This window comes from Mastomys coucha, unplaced genomic scaffold, assembly GCF_008632895.1.
Source record: "Mastomys coucha isolate ucsf_1 unplaced genomic scaffold, UCSF_Mcou_1 pScaffold21, whole genome shotgun sequence".
Classification (NCBI taxonomy): Eukaryota; Metazoa; Chordata; class Mammalia; order Rodentia; family Muridae; genus Mastomys; species Mastomys coucha.
In genome coordinates this window covers 98487043-98506317 of record NW_022196904.1, presented here as the reverse complement: position 1 = coordinate 98506317, position 19275 = coordinate 98487043, and the positions used below count along the sequence as shown (strand labels likewise).

General features: G+C 43.1%; 1 protein-coding gene across 2 annotated transcripts; it reads left to right on the top strand.

Annotated features, from left to right (window-relative positions):
• Positions 1-1355: 1355 nt before the first annotated feature.
• Positions 1356-18861, top strand: Tmem9b (TMEM9 domain family member B). 2 transcript variants are annotated; one of them, XM_031387823.1, is made up of 5 exons: positions 1356-1578; positions 3574-3665; positions 8494-8602; positions 10616-10750; positions 17729-18861. In XM_031387823.1, exons 1-5 carry the CDS (start codon positions 1471-1473, stop codon positions 17882-17884), a joined length of 600 nt encoding a protein of 199 aa, XP_031243683.1. In that variant the 5' UTR covers positions 1356-1470; the 3' UTR covers positions 17885-18861. The 2 variants fall into 2 exon arrangements, with proteins under 2 accessions (XP_031243683.1, XP_031243684.1); XM_031387824.1 differs by lacking the exon at positions 3574-3665 and having other exon boundaries at positions 1479-1578.
• The last annotated feature ends 414 nt before the right edge of the window (positions 18862-19275 follow it).

Sequence of the window (19275 nt, the reverse complement as noted above, 5' to 3'; positions counted from 1 at the left end):
TTTTCCTCCTTCTCTCTCTCTTTCTCCTCCTTTTTGTGAGAAAGAGCTTCTCTGTGTAGCCTGTCCTGGAACTCACTTTGTAGACCAGGCTGGCCTGGTCTCAGAGATCTGCCTGACTTTGGATCAAAGGCATGCTGGATCAAAGGTCTCCAACACCAGCATTGGCTCTGAAAAGAATTCTGAAGGAGGGTTCCTATGCTTTATCTGAAGAGCACACATTCCTTTTAGATGTCAGATATACAGCTCTAAACTGATCCACACTGCCTACTAAGTCAGCCTTTAGCAATCAGATCCACAATGCCTCACCAACAAATTTTATCCTGACAGTCCTGCCCCCTTAGAAGGATCTGAATTGTCCCCAGTGTGACAGCATCTTCACAAGAACTGGTGTGAAAGCATCTAGACCTCTCGGCTAGTTGCCATTTAGGACTAAAAAGGGCTAAATACACTTAATGCAATAGCACCTTGTGTTAGGTTCTGGTCTAGCATCAACAAGAATCACATAGCAGAAAAACGTTGCGAAATTTCTACCTGTAAATTAAGACATTTCTATCAACCAGGAAAGGACTACTTAAAAGGGTGGGGGTGGGGGAATTCTTATAAGTAGATTTTGAAAATCATAAAATTTAATCCCCTTTTATTGAAAGGAAGTGATTTTCCCTAATGACATTCAGCAAATCCCTAAGGGTTATGATGAGCACTAAGTGAAAAAAAATTTTTTTAATGAGAAGCACTATGTTCTCTCCAGGGTGCTCCTAAAGTATCTACAGAAAAAGACACCCCATGAAGTAGGGTCTGAGCTCCCTGAACTGACTAAGAGGTCAATTGTTTTAAATAGGCACTGCCTCACAGGAGCTTGGCTCCTGGATTCCCCACCTCCAGGAGTCATGGGCGGGGGATGCTCCAAGGGCGGTCCGCCGCCGTGGCCCACTTCCCAGCCCTGGACTGTACCAAGGCTGTCAGCCCCTAGTGGAAGCCACACCCTCGGGGACAGCTCACAGCTACTTTTGGGAGCCAACCAGGGGGCTGAGTCCTGGAGGCGCACGGACCGCAGGGTCGTGCCGAAGCCCAGGGGCCGAGCCTCGAACCTCCACCGCGGGTGGGCTTCCGATCTCCGGACTCGGTCTCTCCTGGCCAGGTCTCCACGCACAGCACCCTCGCGGCCTCCGCAGTTCCCGGGGATGGGGCTCCCCCGGCCTGCCGGACTAGACCTGCATGGCCTGCTCCCTGGGGGTGCGGGGCTCGCCAGCTCTTGCCCGGGAAGACCCTCAGACTTCCGTGCAGTCCGGGGGCCGCGGCCGCGGCGGGCCTTGTGTACCCGGAACCGTTTCCGGGGCGGAGGCTTTTTCGCAGCTGACCCGGCGCGGACGGTGACGCGCAGGCCCAGGCGGAAGTGCGGGCGGAGGATCCCGAGCCGGATCCCGAGCCGGGCGCGGGGCTCGGGGCTCGCTGGGGCGGCTGGCTCCCGCGATGGCGAGCCTACGGTGCGGAAGCTTGCTGCGGCTGGGCTCCGGACTGAGCGTGTCCTGCCTGGCGCTGTCGGTGCTGCTGCTCGCGCCGCCGACAGGCGCCGCCAAGGTGAGTCCCGCCCTGCCCGGCTCCTGACAGGAGCTCCGCCCCTGCCTCTGGCCTGGCTGAAACTGGGGCTGACCACTTGCTCCCCCACTCTTGGGGCTCCCAATCCGACCGCCAGATGCCCCCGCTTCACAGCCCGAACAGGTCCTCCCTAGAGCATCCTAACCCTTGGCCCCTGACAGTGCCAGAGACGGCTCTGCAACCCTCTGCCTCTTGACATTTTCCTTCCCCGCCCCGACAGCGCACACCCGGAACTTTCCAGCCCTGGGAGCTTTGAACTTTCCACCCTTAAACTCCAGCAGCCCACGCCCGCACTTCACCAGCTCTCAGCCCCCAGTCCAAACGATGGGAAACCCTCCTCTCCCCGAAGTCTCCCCTACTAGGGACTAGCTCCCCTCAACTCATTGATGAGCAGATTCTCTTGCCATAGTGGGGGCTCGACTCTCGTGGCAACTACTCGTTTCCAGGAGAACGTATAGGACCACCCCACTATCTTGATACTCTCACCCAGCTCCCCTCCAGGAAAACACACACACACACACACACACACACACACACACACACACACACACACACACCTACCTACCTACCTACCTACCTACCTACCTACCTACCTACCTACCTACCTCTTCTGATAATTTACTAGCCTAGGAGAGAGGAGAGGGGAAGTTGTGTCCTTTCCCTCATTGTGTTTCTTATCCATTCTGGTCTTCTCGTGTGATTTGGTGTCCCAGAGCTGCCCTGGCCCAAGAAAACATGCGCTTTCTTCCCAGTGGGCTAACTCATTTTGGGGGAAAAATAGAAAGACTCCACGGTGTAGTGGGAAACAGTGACACTGCATTTTTAAAATAAGAGTTTTATAATATTTTTAAATGTTATAAAGAGCTGGGAAAGATAGGTCACAGGTAGGCAGGTGTTTTTGATCATTTTGTTTTTTCAGTCTTTCTGATGTCATCAGAAATAGGGACAGCAAAAAGTTTCCCAACTTTTGAAATGTTGTTAGCACTCTCTGCATGGATGTCAAACATGACCATTTTATGTAGTGTATCATGATATACATCCATCTACCCTTGATAGGATTTGTCCCAGTGAACAGGAGCCATGTCTCTTGCTTATCTGAGTCCTCCTCATTGAGCTCAGGCTCTGGCACAGTGGTTACTGATACATTAAGGAGCTGTCAGCAGCTCTGCCAGACATTTCATTGTACCTAGGAGCAGTGGATGTGTCTCGGTGAGGACTAATGAGCCACTGCTTTCTCAAATAAACACCCCTTGCTGAGAAAGCATCTCTTGGATTTATGCAGCATTTAATGCCTGCTTGCTCTGCCTCCTGAAACTTGTATTGCCAGGAGTTGTCTTCCCTGTCAAACATGGACTAGAAGCCATGTTTCCTGGGGGACACTGGGAAGATTCAAACTACTTTCCCTTCTGACTTCCCTCCTAGCACTGGCTGAGTGCCCCTGAATCTTCATCCCCTTTATAGCTGACTCAGCCCCTTTTATCCATGCCCAGTGCCTTTCTCCCAAAAGGGAAAAGTCAGGAAAGAAGAAATTAGAAGAATTCTGACTCTCCTCACCCCATTGTTGCGTTACAGATTGAGTTGACCTTATGCATGCTAAGCATATGCGTTAGCACTGCGCTACACCCATCCCCAGCGTACACCTGTGACTTACTTATAAATAATCTTTAATTCCTTTCTCCCCAATCCCTTCCTATCAGCATATCTCTTTGTAGGCCCTGTTGTCTGTCATGATATGTTTTTCTAGTGGCAGGTAGATGATAATAACACAGTTGATTGTCATGTGATTCATAAATGAGTTTAATAAGGCAAGATAGGGTCTTGTGGACTTTAGGAACTTGTATCTCTCAAACCCAAATCTCTATAATGGTTTTAGAATATCTGACAGGGATACTTAGCAAAATGTATGTGAGCAGATTTTTTTTTAAAAAAATGATGATAAACTATCAATAAGTTACGCTATTTTCACTTTTATTATAGAATTTTGAAGATGTGAGATGTAAATGTATCTGCCCTCCCTATAAAGAGAATCCTGGGCATATTTATAATAAGAATATATCTCAGAAAGATTGGTAAGTATCTTGGGCCAAGAGTCCTCTGTCACATACTCTGTGGTTCTTGCTGTTAACTCGCGCTGTTCAGATGATTTGTCATTTAGTTCTTTAGCAGAAGTGTCAGGTTTTACACTGGGCTCCTGAGTGTTTGAGACAAGGCTGAAGGAATACTGTAGCCTAGACAGAAAGCTCTAGGCAGGGAGGTTTCTTTTCAGATGGGACTGAGTTTATTGCACCTAAACTACCAATAGCTATTCTCTTGTGCCCTCTTAAACTTTGGTCAGGGGTTTTTCTCCCTCTTTTCAGTGAAAGGCAAGTTGAGCCTTCTTTATCTGATGTATAATTTTTTTTGTTTGTTTTTGAGACAGGGTTTCTCTGTATAGCACTGGCTGTCTTGGAACTCACTCTGTAGACCAGGCTGGCCTCGAACTCAGAAATCCTCCTGTCTCTGCCTCCCAAGTACTGGGATTAAAGGCGTGTGCCACCACTGCCCAGCCCTGATGTATAATTTTTTTAAGCACTTACAAAATTTGTGTGTTGTCACATACCCAACAGGTATCTGTGGAGGCCAGAAGACGATCTTGAGTTCTCTGGGGCCAGGTACTTGTTACAGGTACTTGTAAGATGACCAACTCTGGTGCTGGAAACCGAACTCCTGTCCTGTGCAGCAGTAGCAAGCACACTTAACTACCAAGCCATCTCTCCAGCTCCTGGTTTAGAATTTTACAGCTCATACAGGGTATGGAAGTAGGGGGTTGTTTGGTTTGGGACAAGATCTCACTATGTAGCCCAGATCAGCCTGGCACTTGTTTTGTACACAAGCCTGGCTTCAAGCTCCTGCTCCTCCCTCCTCTACTCCCCAGGCCACAGTTTGTAAGTTTTGATGACAGAGTGCCAAGTTTTGGAGGCTATATTTAAGTTTCAGAGACTCAGGAATGAAGGAGAATAAAGTCTGTGTGCCAGAGTTCCTGCTTTCAGGTGTGTCAGGTAGCTCAAAAAAGGCTGAGACCTCGATCTTTCCAGCCCTTAGGCAAATGAGACGAGCCTCTGATGACTGGGATCCTGATTGACTAGTTGACCAGGAGAAGCCTTCTCAGTTTATCCCAGCGGACTAGGAATGTAATTTTCCTGTGTGTGCCTTGAAACAGGAAGCAGCCGGTTATACAGCAGGATGGATATCCTTCTCCCGGTGGGACTGTGATGTCACGGCCGCAGTGGAAGGTTAATGGGAATAGCCCCAGATGATAAGTACTCTGGTGTGTGCATGGTTTCACAGCTCTGTAGGCAGCAGCGATTGGAAAGCAAGAATAAATTTGTTCCATCACAAGTTTCTAAATTGACTTTGAGCACACTTACTTTCTCTGGTGCTGTTGTGTAATCTTCCTCCAATATGCATCTAGATTCAGTCTGTTTGGTGTGTTCTTGTGATCTTGTGAACATCTGTGTATCATTTTAAGGTATTTTTATATTACAAAGCTATTGGGGTGTATTTTTAGTGGGTTTTGTACTAGCAGGTTGCTTTATATAATACATGCAAGCTCAATTTCTTTTTTATGCTGGATATCAGATCCAGGGCCTTGTAAATGCTGTATAAGCATTCTCCCACTGGACAGTATCCCCAGCCCTCAAATCCATCTTTAAGTTATTTCTATGGCTTCCCAAAGCTATACTGAACATATATAATCAGTTTGTTTTCTTATTGGTAATAGAATGTGATATGTATTAGTGGAGAAGCAACTGAACTCACTTTTAAAGTGTCTAACACTGATTTTTGTTTGTTTGTTTATTTGTTTGTTATTCTGTGCTGAGGTGGGCCCACCTCTTCATACTTGGTTATAAATTAAAACTAGAAGTTTTGAAAATAAATAGTTGAAAACAAGACTTATTGGACATTTTCTTTCATCTTCCCTACTTTCCCTTGCTTATAAGTCTTTTGCTGATATATGTTCCCAATTGACAGAATTTTTAACTCATTTGGAAAGACAGGCAGATTGTGGTAAACCAGGATGCTGTGACTCCCTGGAGACCTGGATATTAAAAGTCTCCAAATACACTTTCACCCTGTAGTCTCTGGGCCTCTTGTTTTGTCCAGTTGTTAGCTGTAGTACTTCATTGACTTGGAGCAGCAGGTTAAAAACAAGGAAAGTTAGAGTAGTACTCTGGTTTGTCTTTGGGATTTGGGTCAAATCTGGTTCTTCCTTTGAGCACTAGATGGAGGTGTTTCCTAGTTGCTAAGACTGGTTGAGCCACATCGTGAGGCTAGCTCTATTTTATTATGGGTAGTCAAAAACCCTTCCTGCTATTTCAACTCTACACAGCCTTTGCTTCTTCCTTCCTCTCTCCTTCCATTTGCTTCCCTCCTTCCCTCCCTCCCTCTTCCCTCCCTCCCTCCCTCCCTCCCTCCCTCCCTTCCTTCCTTCCTCCCTTCCTTCCTTCCTTCCTTCCTTCCTACTCTTCTGTTTAGAAGCAGGATCTCTGTCTCTCTGTGTAGCCCAAGCCTGCCTGGAATTCTGAATCATCCTGCCTCAGCCTTCCAAGTGCTATGATTACAGGTCTATGCCACCATGTCCAACTTCTTTTTTTTTTTTTTTCTGAGACAAAGTTTCTCTGTGCAGCCCTGGCTGTCCTGGCTGTCTTGGTGTTTGCCACCATACCTGGTTTCCAATTAACATTATTTTTAATTGCTCCAGTGTCGCATATGAATGATTTATCACATTTAACAGAAGATTAAATTATGAAATGCTGAAAAGTAGGCCCCTAAAGCCACAGTGAGAAATAATTACATTTGTGGGCCAGTTATGGTGGCACATGTTTTAATCTCAGCACTGGGAGGCACAGACAGGTAGATCTCTGTGAGTTCCAGGACAGCCTGGTCTACAGAGCAAGTTCCAGGGAAGGCAGGGGCTGGAGAGATGGCCCAGCAGTTAAGAGTGTTTAATGATCTTGCAGAGGATCTGGCTTTGGTTCCCAGCTTTGCTATCAGGCAGCTCACAACCACCTGTAACTCCAGTTTCAGGAGATCTGATGCCTTTGACCTCCAAGGACACCTGCATGCATATGGTACACACAAACATATGTAGGCTCACATATATACATACCTTAAAATTTAAAACTTAAAGCATTTTTAATTGAAAAAATTAAGTATACAAAAATAAGAGAGATGGCCAGGTGTGGTGTTGCACGCCTTTAATCCCAGAGCTTGGGAGGTAGAAGCAAGTGAATCTCTGTGAGTTTAAGGCCAGCCTGGTCTACAAAGCAAGGTCCATAACCACCAGGGATGTTACACAGAGAAGTCCTATCTTGAAAAATGGGTGGAGGAGGGGTACAGGGCAGCATTTATTTTTTAAAAAAGCAATGCCACCAAAAATATCTTTTCTCAAAATCTGTCATTTCTGAAACATAAGTGATTACCTTCCATTTTGCAACTGTATATGTGATTGATGTGTGTGCTCATGCTTCTCACACACTTAATCCACTGAACAGTCTCCAAGTCCTGGTTCAGTTTGGCATGTCTTCATTTGTCATCTCTGGCTGCCTCAAGAATGCTTTGACAGCATCCTCTTATCCTAGCCAATCTTGGAGGCTGTCAGTGTTCTGAGATCATTCCTTCTTTGGCCCATCAAAATCCAACTTTCCACATTCTGTTGCCTCTGAACTATAGCATTAGAAACAAAAAAAACCCCTCAAAATGGTGTAAATGATAAAAAGTTCAGTTATCTGTAACAAGTAATTTAATCTGAACAAAAGCTTGACAGGCAGTGATGGCACATGCCTTCAATCTCAGCACTCAGGAGGCAGAGGCAGGCAGATCTCTGAGTTCAAGGCCAGCCTCATCTACAAAATGAGTTCCAAGACAGCCAGAGATACACAGAGAAATGTTGTCACAAAAATACAAAATAATGAATGATAATGATAATAATAGTTTCTGAGGACAGAGGAGATGGCTTAGTGACTAAGAATGCTGCTGTATATGAGGTCCTGAGTTGGAATCTCTACCACCCACATAAAAAGCCAGGTATGGCCAAGTATGCCTGTCACCCTAGAGGTGCAGGGAGCAGAGGCAGGAGGACCACTGGGGTTTGCTGACTGCTAGCCTAGTCCAGTTTCAGGCAGAGACCTTGTCTCAAGGGAACAAGGTGAGGCGTGCTAGAGTAGGATATTTGACATTTTGCTTGGGTCTATGCATGTGTACCACACTCTTTCTCACACAAATGGAAACTAATATGTGGTTAGTTCACAAGAGATAACATTTAAATAATGTCTTGTGTTACTTTAAAGCATTTAAAGAAGTTTTGCTTGGTAACTTGGCGAGTCTAAATCTGACTTGTTTTGGCAAATAATTTTGTTTTGTTTTGTTTTTTAAATACAGTTTGGGGTTTTCTAGGGCATCTGAAACTGTTAGTAATAGCAATTTGGACATAAATAGCCATTGTGTTTTGGCTTCTTACAATGTATTTGGCTTTTTATACTTTTTAAAAAAAATATTTATTTATTTTGGATCTCATCATGGATGGTTGTGGGCCACCATGTGTTTGCTGGGAATTGAACTTAGGACCTCTAAGTTCAGTGTGCTCTTAACTGCTGAGCCATCTCTCCAGTCTGGCTTTTTATACTGTTAAACCTTACCAAAATGCCAATACTGAGAAAGGAAATGATTTCACCTTGATTAATTCATCATTTGGTCCTTATTTCTTTGGGTAAGCTCAATAACTGTTCTAGGTTTCAGAACCAGTTTTGATCAGAGACAGGAGAACATCAAGCCAGGTTCCTTCAGTATTTACCTTTCTATCAGAGATAGGAGAACATCAAGCCAAGTTTCCTCAGTATTTCCCATTTTTTTTTTCAGTGATTGCCTTCATGTTGTGGAGCCCATGCCTGTGCGGGGGCCTGATGTAGAAGCATACTGTCTACGCTGTGAATGCAAATATGAAGAAAGAAGTTCTGTCACAATCAAGGTGAGACATGAGCATGTGCACATGCTTGCACACACACACACATGCACACATGCTCTCCAGAAACATTTGAACTTCCCTGAAAGTAATAATGACTCTGAAACTATGTGCTATGTTTAGTTAGCACATTCTGAAATACATTGTTTATCATACACCCTGAAAGCCAGTGAGACAACATTATCAATCCCTCTTTCTCCTACCCTCCCAACCCTTCGACTGAATGATGCATTTAGTCACTATTGTAGAAATGTAACTTCAGGTCTTCAGTCCCTGAAGGGAATGGGGTATGGACAACTCATCACCATGAGATCTTTAATGAGCTCAGTTACTTTATTATGATGGTGAATGTTTCTTGGGTTTTGTTTGTTTTAACATCTTACTTTCCATTCTGTTTGTCAAAAGCAGGCCTTATAACTCAGGAGGCAGAGGCAGGTGGATCTCTGAGTTTGAGGCCAGCCTGGTCTACATAGTAAATTTTAGGACAGAGACAGGGCTATGTTGAGAGACCCTATCTCCAAAAAAAAAAAAAAAAAAAAAAAAAAAAAAAAAAAAAAAAAAAAAAAAAAAATCCCTAAAAGAAAAAAGAAAAAGGCTTTAAAGATTTATTGGTTTTATTTTATGCATATGAGTGTTTTACTTGCATGTGTGTCTGTATGTCATGTACATGCCTGCTTCCTGCAGAGGTCAGAAGAGGGCATTAGGCCCTCTGGAATGGAGTTATGGATGGTTGTCAGCCATTTGGATGCTGGGAATTGAACCTGGGTCCTCTAAAAAGAGCAACAAGTGTTCTACACTTCTGAGCCATCTCTCAAGTCCCCTAAATTATTATTTTATTTGTATGAATGTTTTGCCTGTATGTATGTCTATGTACTAATTACGTGCCAGATGCTCATAGAGGTCAGAAGAGGGCATCAGACCTCAGGAATTGGAGTTGTACACAGTTAGAAGTCTCTACATGGGTTCTGGGAACTAAACCTAGGTCCTTCAGAAGCAGTCCGTGTTCCTAACTGCTGAGCCATCTCCCCAGCCCCCCTCTTTCTTTTTTTTGTGGATCCCAGAGGCTTACATCTAACACAATAGTGTTTGACCACTGACATACAGTCCCAGCTTTTATGCTTTTTTAACAAACTTAAATATATAATTTATATACCTTAAAATTCTCTTGCTTTTAAGAATATAATTTAGTAAATTAGAACAACTTCTTAAATTTCAGTTTTTAAACATTTCTGTCTCTGGTCCCAAATAGTCACTATTTTTAACTTTCTGCCTGTACCCATTTTAATATTTCATGTAAGTAAAGTCATATGTGGTTCTTTGTGACTTTTTACTTTGTCTGAGTTGTAGTATGCACTAGGACTTCATTGCATGTTAAATAGTATTCTACTGTATGGCTAATTCTCGGTTCATGAACACTTAAATTATTTCCATAATACTGTTTTGAGTGTTTTGGTATGGATGTGTTTGGTTTTCTCTTGGGAAAATTCCTCAGAGTGGTAAATTTGTTTGTTGAAGAGATGGCTAGACAGTTTTCCAAAGCGGTGGCAGTGTGTGAGGATTCCACCTTTTCTTGCCTTTGCCAACGTGTGTTCTGTTTTATTACAGCCAACTGAGGGAATGTCATGTGGCAGCACATGACTTAATACCCCCAGATCACTGTCCTGACAACTGTTTTTGCTGACCTACATCAATCTGAAGGGCATTCTGTTGAAACCCACCTGAATTATTCCCATAGGTTGTTTTGGTAGTGATGCTGCTGAATGTAGGATGCTGTGTTCAGCTGGAGAAAGAAAACAACTGTGGCAAATGATTGGGGTTAGTGGGGACCCACAAAAAGATCCAGAGCAATGCTTTGTTCCCTCTCCTCCTGCCTTGGTGGATTCAGGGTGCCTCTTATGCTGCACTCTGGCTGTACACAGCCCTGTGCTCCAAGTAGCTGTGCTGTCTTCCCAAGATGCCCTGTTCTGAACAGACTTTGCTATTTTGGCTGAGATGTGGCTTCTTTTCTTTTTCCTTTAGGTTACCATTATAATTTATCTCTCTATTTTGGGCCTTCTGCTTCTGTACATGGTATATCTTACCTTAGTTGAGCCCATCCTGAAGAGGCGCCTCTTTGGACACTCCCAGCTGTTGCAGAGTGATGATGACATTGGGGTAAGTTCTGGCGCTGCCGTAGCTGCTCATTGCCAGTCTCTGCCCTCATATGGTGTGGTGGAAATTGTCATAGGTAGATGTTTTCATGCTACTGCAGATCCTCACTGGGACACTGATACATGTTCTAACTAGTGTGTCTCTCTCTCTGAAGAAATTGTTCTAACAAGCTGTAGATGCAGTTGTTTCAACTGATGGTCCTTGGTGAGGGTTTATACAGGAGCCTGCGCTGTTCATGTTCAGGAAAACATCTGGGGTAGGTTTTCTTCCTTAGGCCCCTGCAAAACATTTTGACTCTGTCACCTGATACTTTTGAAGGCAAGCGGGTGGTCAGGTACAGTGGCCCATGCCTTTGGTTCCAATACTTGGGATGTGGTGGCTGGTGGATCTCTGTTAATTAGCCACCAGTTTGGTCTATATGGTGAGTTCCAGGAAAACCAGTGCTAAACAGTAAGACCCTGTCTCCAAAAACACAAAAGAAAAAAGGCAAGCATGCCCCATGAAAGAGAAAGATGACGGCCGTGACATTCTTGTCTTGCTCCTGTATTAGTAACTTACTGTTCTATATGTTCTCTCATCTTTTTGCTTAAAGAAAAAAGTAATGGTACTTTTCTTTAACTTTAGAAAAAAAATCTAGCCAACACTCTAAAGATTCTTCTGTCACTAAAACACGTTTGTCCATAGATTGTTCTTGCCAATGTGTAAACTCCTTTTGGCTTTAATATTACTTCATTAAAAGTGTCTATAAGAGAGCTAGGAAGACAGCTTGGTGAATAAAGCACTTCCTGTGCACGTGTGAGGACCAGAGTTTGGATCCTTGGGGTTCACATAGACACTGGGTGGGCAAGGCGGCCTGCATGTAACTCCAGCATGCAGAAGGTGGAGACAGAGTATCCAAGAGCCAGCTGCCTAGCTATACTGACCACACAAGGGAACTCTGTTAACTGATAGATCTGCCTCAGTGAGTAAGGCAGAGAACAGTAGAAGACCCCAAGCATCAACTTCAGGCCTTTCAGACACATGTGTTCACACATGTACATACGCACTGACCCACATGTGTACACACATATGCAAACAGATATGCTTGCATGTGTACATGCCACACACACAGACACATGTAAAAATGTCTAGGAGTTGATATAATCCATAAGCTTGTTGTTTAGTGTAGTTTAGAGAATTGATTATTAATTCTATCAATGTCATGTGTAGAATATTTCTGAATATTCCATTATCATATATAATTACTATTTAGAATGATTTTTTCATTTTATTTATTACATTCCTGAAAGTGGATAAAACTCAGTGTAATTTGAAGAGTCAATTGTAGAAGCCAAGCCTGGAGTAAGCTTGCTAACCACAGTCAAAAGTATTTTAGTGCAGGAAATCCTAGGTGCTCAGGAGGCAGAGGCAGGAGGATCACAAGGTCAAGAGAAGCTAGAGAAGATTAGCTGGAGATAGGGACTTGTAACCTTAGTACTCTAGAGGCTAAGACAGGAGGCTCATAAGTTTGAGGGTAGCCTCATCTACATGAAGAGACTCAACAACAATAACAATCACCTCAACAAAGAAAGGAAAGAAAAGAGAAACATTTTATTTATTTATTTATTTAATTCACTTTTATTTAATTCACATTTATTTAATTCACTTTTTTTTTTTTTTGTTATTTAATTCACTTAATTCTTTGTTTTGAAGCAGTGTCTTATAGTGTAACCCACTAAGGGCAGCACCTAGCACCCGCTGCCCAGCCTGGGATTACAGGTATCTACAGCATACAGCCCCACACCTAGCTTTACTAAAACACAGATATTTTTAAAGAATGCTAGGAGGAGGTGTGGGGAGACGGCTTAGTATATAAAGTACTTGGTATGCAAGCATAAAGACCTGAGTTTGAATCTCAAAACCCATGTGAAAGCTGGGTACAGCAGCACTTGTCTGAAACCCCAGTGTTCCTACAAGATGGGAGGCAGAGTCAGAAGAATTCTCAAAAACTTATGGGTGGGCTGGAGAGATGGCTCAGCGGTTAAGAGCACTGACCGCTCTTCCAAAGGTCCCAATCCAGCAAATCCCAGCAACCACATGGTGGCTCACAACTACCCGTAATGAGATCTGACGCCCTCTTCTGGTGCTTCTGAAGACAGCTACAGTGTACTTCGATATAATAATAAATAAATCTTCAAAGAAAGAAGGAAAGAAAAAGAAACCCTATCTTGAAAACCCAAAAATAAAAATTAAAAGTTAAAACAAAAACAAAAACAAAAAAAACTCACAGGCCACTAACCTTATGTATGCAGCAGTGAGCAACAAAGGAGAGGCCCTGCCTCAAACAAGGTTGTTACCTGAAGTTGTTCTCTGACCTCCATACAGCTGCCTTGGTGTTCCCATGGACCTATACCCCCCCCACAAACATATACAATACATATCATACATACATAAAACAAACATTTTAATTAAGAACAAATAATTCCAGAAGTAGACTGGTAGGCTGAGAAAAAGATAAGTCTAGAGATCTGATGTAATAAAACAAATTAAAATTTAAAAATAAACTAAGCACAGACAGGCAGGATGTTGTGGTACATATGTGTAACCCCAAAATTTAGGAGGTAGAAACAGGATGATTAAAAGTTAAAGATCATTCTTGGTCACATAGGGAGTTCGGTGACGGCCTAGGCAACTTGAGAACCTGTCTCAGTACAAAATGAATTGAAACAAACAGAAAACCCTAAAGGGCTTAAGAGATAGCTTAGTGGTTAAGAACACACGTCTTGCAGAGGATCTGAATTTCATTTCCAGCCCCTACATCAAATAGCTTACAACTGCCTGTCACTCCAGCTCTAGGGGTCTCTGATGCCTCTGGCCTCCAGTCTCAGCAGGTACATGTACACACATGCAACATAATTAACAACAATCTTAAACACAATACACACATAAATCAGACAGTAGGATTAGTGCCTAGAGAGAACTTGTATAGCAAAGCAATAGAGTCTCAAATACTGTTTCCATGGTAATTTCCACTTATATATTCTCAACCCTTATTGTATGGATACTAGGGTTAAATTATCCTTTGTTGTAGAGAAACCTTGCCTTTAAGAAACCTGGCAGGAGGACAAAATCACCACCAGTTGGGAACTACTGGCATAAAATGTCTATCAAAGGCCTCACAATGTTCCATTCATAGCACAAAAGTTTATGCTTTTTTTAATACATCCTTATAGCATTAATTACCTTCTGCTCACTCAGACACAGTGTTAATGTAATAAATGCAAAATTTAAGCTGGTGCAAAAATATGTAGGTGTAAACATGAAAGGTGACATTGACTGATGGGCTCATATGCTTAGTAACTGCTTCGCCCATCGGTGATTAATTCTGCCTAGACATTGACCACTGGAAACACTGTCACTAAGAGCCCCAGTTGACTCTGATATTTGTCAGATTGATTCTAGGCAGAGAAAGGTTTTCCAACCAAAGCTGTGAGTTTAACTGAACAAACAGAAGTTAAATTTCCGTTCCGATGAACTGCTTAGCTAACATGGGAGTTCTACAGTATGTACTTTTTAGAGGTTCATTTTTAAGGCATTTAAATTCTTCCCCATGTTTATTACATTTTAGGGCAGATAAAAGAGTACATTTAACCAAGAGGTTCACTTTAGACAATGGAGTATTTGTTGTATCATATATCTGGACACGTAGTCTCTATTATCTAAACATTCCGCTGAAGCATGCTTTGTGTTCATTGTAATTTTATCAGGTGTAAAAAGAACAAACACTAGAAAGTGAAAATCTCTATTTGCATTCTCCCAGTGTCTGTGAGCAGCTAGTCCAATCTTGTTCTGTAGTTGGATAGCAGACCAAAGGATTAACTGGTTTGTTTAGTCATTTGAGTTTGTTCCTTGAGGAGTACGTGATGGACCAGTGTAACTGACAGGCTCTCTGATAAAGCACTTCCTTCTTGCCAGTGTTTCTGACCAAATAAACCAACAGTAGTAATATTTTATATACAACATCACCCATGCACCATTTTCCCATACTAATCTACCCAAAACAATCTGGTGTGCTGGGAAGCTATGACATCAACTTAGGGTTAGGCATACTAATGTTAGTGTTTGAGCTAATTTGTTAAATGACCTTGGGCAACTTGGTTTCTTTGTTGGAAATCAAGTAATGCTAATTTAGCCTTCTGTCTTTCTTTTTTCTATCTTTTTCCTCCTTCTCTCTTTCCTACAACCCACTTCAGTCTCTCTCTCTCTCTCTCTGTCAACAAGATCTTGCTTATAGCCCTGGCTAACCTAGAACTTGCTATATACAGCAGGCTGGCCTCAGGCCTGCAGCAGTCCTCCCAAAAGCTAGGCTTCTATGTGTGCACCTCCATGCTAGGCCTCATCTTCCCTTCTGTATCTGTGGAACATCTTAGACTTCACACATTGTCTTTATGATTTTTGCCTGTAGAGTTAAAAACAAATAATGAGGTTTGTAGAAGACATTGTCTAAGTTAGATAAAAAGTAGAGGACATTCTGATAAAGATTCCGTAAAGAAAAGTCTTTGGAATGGGTTCAGCAGTTAAAAGCACCCACTATTCCTGCAGACAACCTGAATTCAGTTGTCAGAAGCTATGAAAGTGACTCACAATCAATTGCGACACCAGCACTAGGGGATCTGGCATCCTCTTCTGGCCTCCATAGACACCTGCACTCATGTGCACACACCTGCCCCACATATACATAATAGAAACAGAGTAAGTCTCGAAAAGTAAGACAAACAAAAAGTTTCCTTGAGGTCCAGAAAGCTGGCTGAGTGGGTAAAGGCACTTAGTACAGGAGCAAGGCCAAGAGCCCGATAGCCTGATGCAACACATTAAAAGAGCAAAAGGACTCTTCAGAGTTGTCTCCTCTCTCTCTCTCTCTTTCCATCTCTCTCTCTCTCTCTTTCCATCTCTCTCTCTCTCTCTTTCCATCTCTCTCTCTCTCTTTCCATCTCTCTCTCTCCATCTCTCTCTCTCCATCTCTCTCTCTCATGTATGCATACACACAAAATAATAAATAAATTATTATTTTTGTAGAAGACATGGGTTGTATTCCCAGTGCCCACATGATGCCTTTCAGCCATCTGTAACTCTAGACGTGGAGGTTCTGATACACTCTTCTGCCCTAAATGGGTACCAGGAATGAACATGGTACACAGACATGCATGTAGGAAAAACCTACATATAACTCATAAATAGATCCTTAAATCTATTTATGAAAGGAAAATTTTGGGGTAGTAAACCTGGTAGAAATGTCTTGCTGTAGAAACACGACCAAGTAAAGCCCCAAGTGATGGCTGTAGTATAGTCAGGGTGTTGTACACAGCTTTCCAGCCATGCCTCCTCCTGCCCCAGGCCCAACTGCCTACATGCAGCAAGCAGAATGGAATGGTGTTGCTTCTCTCATGTAGGCAAACCCAGTTTAAGAGGCCCGGCCTGTGTTGGAATGTTTAGAAACTTTGCTGACATAGGGTTGAGGAAAAACTTAAGGAAAAGGCAAAACAAAAACAATAAATTATAATTGAACCTGTTTGTCATGTCGGCAGCTGTGTTGACATCTCATCCATAGGTGGATTAGTGGGGTGGTTCCCAGTGTAATGACTACAAACATCCAGTTGCATTAGTTTATTTTGACAGGAGAATCTGGCTTTGTACACAAACCAGGGTAACCTTCATTAGCCTCTTTCCTAAGATAGCAATTAGCATGGAAGCCGTGGAACACTGCAGTGAAAGATGTTTTTTTTTTTTTTTTGATTAGAGATGCCGAAGTAAGGGGTCTTTATCCTCCTCGATAACAGAAGGTACTAAAGCATGTGAGCTGCTCACTACAGAGTGGGAAAACAAGGAGATACTAGAAACAGTCCATCAGTGCATGCTGAGGGCCAGAAAGACATTAAGACCAGGCAAGATAGTGGTCCAGTGAGCTCCTGCTTGCTCTAGTGGCCCTAGACCAATATGTAAACAGTTCTGATATAAATGGGAGTTGGGAAATGGAAAGACAGAGTTCTCCTTTGTCATAGATGAGCGATGAAATATTGATCAATACGTAGGATTGATTCTACATTAATACCTGTCATGGAGATAGTAATGTGAAAACAGGCTTCTTAAGTCAGTGGTGGATGGTGTGTGCCTTCTAGCTTTAGGGAGCAGTAAGTTGGAGGACTACTAGTTTGTGATCAGTCTGGACAGTATAGTGGTCCAGGCTAGCCTGGATGACATGGAAGGACCATATCTTAAGGGAAAGAAAGGCACAAGAAAATGACTAAAATTTTAGAAAAGACTTTAAAAGTTTTATGTGTTGTGTGTGTACATTTTTGCAGATGCCTTGGGTGGCCAAGAGTCGGGTCCCTTGGAACTTGAGTAGAGGTAGATGTGAGCTGCCCTAGAAGGGTGCTAGAAAATGTACTCAGGTCCTCCAGAACAGCAAGCATTCTGAATTGCTAAACCATTTCTCTAGCCTTTTTAAAAAAAAGTTGAATTGCATTAGTTAATGAATTTGTTTGTTTTTAGGGGGAAAGAGTGGGAATGTGGGCACAAGCATGCCTCAGGGTATGTGAAAGTCATAGGGAACTTGCAGGAGTCAGCTCTCTCTTTCCACTGTGTGGGTCCAGGGATCAAACTCAGGTCAGGCTTGGTGTAAATGTCTTTACCTGCTGTGCCATCTCACTGGCCCAGGAAAATATTCTCCCACTAACCATGAAAAACTTTTTCTTAAGGCAAATGACCACTGTCCTTGTCTTGGTTTTTGCTCCTTAAGGAAAATGCTTTTGGAAATGGTGACCACATGTTTCACATACCCCATATTCCTCCTGTCTCTGGAATCCCCTGCTTCTGTAGCCGAGTTTGTCCTACTTCTGATTGTTAAAGGGCTAGAACACCGTGCCTTAGGTCTTGCTCACAAGCTATTCTTGAATGTTTAATGTTGGCCCTGCCATCTCTAACACCTTCTACCTTGACTTTCAGGATCACCAGCCTTTTGCAAATGCCCATGATGTGCTGGCCCGCTCTCGCAGCCGAGCCAATGTTCTAAACAAGGTGGAGTATGCACAGCAGCGTTGGAAACTTCAGGTCCAGGAGCAGCGAAAGTCTGTCTTTGACCGACATGTTGTCCTCAGCTAACTGGGATCTGGAATCAAGGTGACTAGAAAGAACATGGCAGACAACTGGGAAGAATTGACTGGGTATCCGTGCATTTTAATGCCCTGTTTGTTTTTATAAATCCTTGCTGGATGAAGAAGACTCAAAACTGGAAGCAAACCCCATGCTTGGTATTTTTCTTGTTAATGTATTAATAGAGACATTTTTAAAGCACACAGTTCCAAGTCAACCAGTAAATCTTTTCCTACTTGTGACTTTTACTAATAAAATTAAGCTGCCTGTGAGTTATCTTGAAGTCCTGTGCCTGGAACAAGGTCTCTCTTTCTTGCCACACCACACAGTTCTAACTTGGTGTTCAGGATAAATTCCAGGTGTGTCTTTGCTTCTCTTTCTTGTGGTGGGAGAGAAGGAAGGGCTGCCTTGGGAGTGCTTGGGCAGCTTCTCTCAAGTCTCTTTTCCAGACAGACTTGTGAATACATCAGACCCTCTACTCCATACTTGTTAGTGTCCCAGTGTAGCTGGCTTGTCAGTGTGCTGGCCTCCCCACTTGACTACATTACCTAAGATTCTGGTTGGCCTGTGGCTGCATTTCATGACAAGCTGGATCTGAAATGCCTGGCGGCTCCTCACGAAGTGAACACTTGTTTCGTGCACTGTGGTGTCTGATGCAACATGTCCTAGAACAGACCGGCCATCTGCTAGTTTACTAATAACTAAACACAGTCTCAGCGTGTGTGGTCTTCTTCATCTTCTAGAACATTTAGAATAAAGACATTTTCTCTTAAGCCCAAGCCTCCCTGGATGATTGACATACACATACTGGTCAGCCTTTCGTGTTTTGCTGAGAGGCAGCTCTTTGAACTAATGTGGGCGGCTTTGAACTAGGACTAGAGTTCAGATTGCCTCTCTCTGAGAAGTCTAACAGTTATTGGATAACTGGCTTTTTTCTTCCTACATCCTCTTTGGAATGTAACAATAAAATAATTTACAAAGCCCCATCAGTGTGTCCGTTCTCCAGCCTTTCTTCTTCCTCTTATGCTGTGTGACAAGCATGTGACACAGACATTTAGTACACTGTTGTTTGAAAACATGTTATGCAACCCAATCCTAAGACACTGGCTCTGTATTAAGGGTGTGTGGGTGCAGAGAGAAAGACGGTATATTTGTAGGTACACAAGTAGTCAGACAAGCTGAGGGCCTCTAACGTCATAAACCAAGCATGGCAATGCATGCCCATAATCCTAGCACTCAGAGGGCTGAGGCAAGAGAGTTGCTTGGAATTCAGAGTCATTCTGGGCTGTGTAATGAGACCCATACATATAAATACACATACACATATACATACACATATACATACACACACACATGCACATATACACACACACATATACATACACACACATACACATGCA

Bases quoted from the DNA above. Each gene is read 5' to 3' on its own strand.
- Tmem9b (XM_031387823.1), top strand. From the start codon at position 1,471: ATGGCGAGCCTACGGTGCGGAAGCTTGCTGCGGCTGGGCTCCGGACTG. The intron at 3,666-8,493 runs GTAAGTATCTTG...TTTTTTTTTCAG, and splicing joins AATATATCTCAGAAAGATTG to TGATTGCCTTCATGTTGTGG. The intron at 10,751-17,728 runs GTAAGTTCTGGC...CTTGACTTTCAG, and splicing joins AGAGTGATGATGACATTGGG to GATCACCAGCCTTTTGCAAA.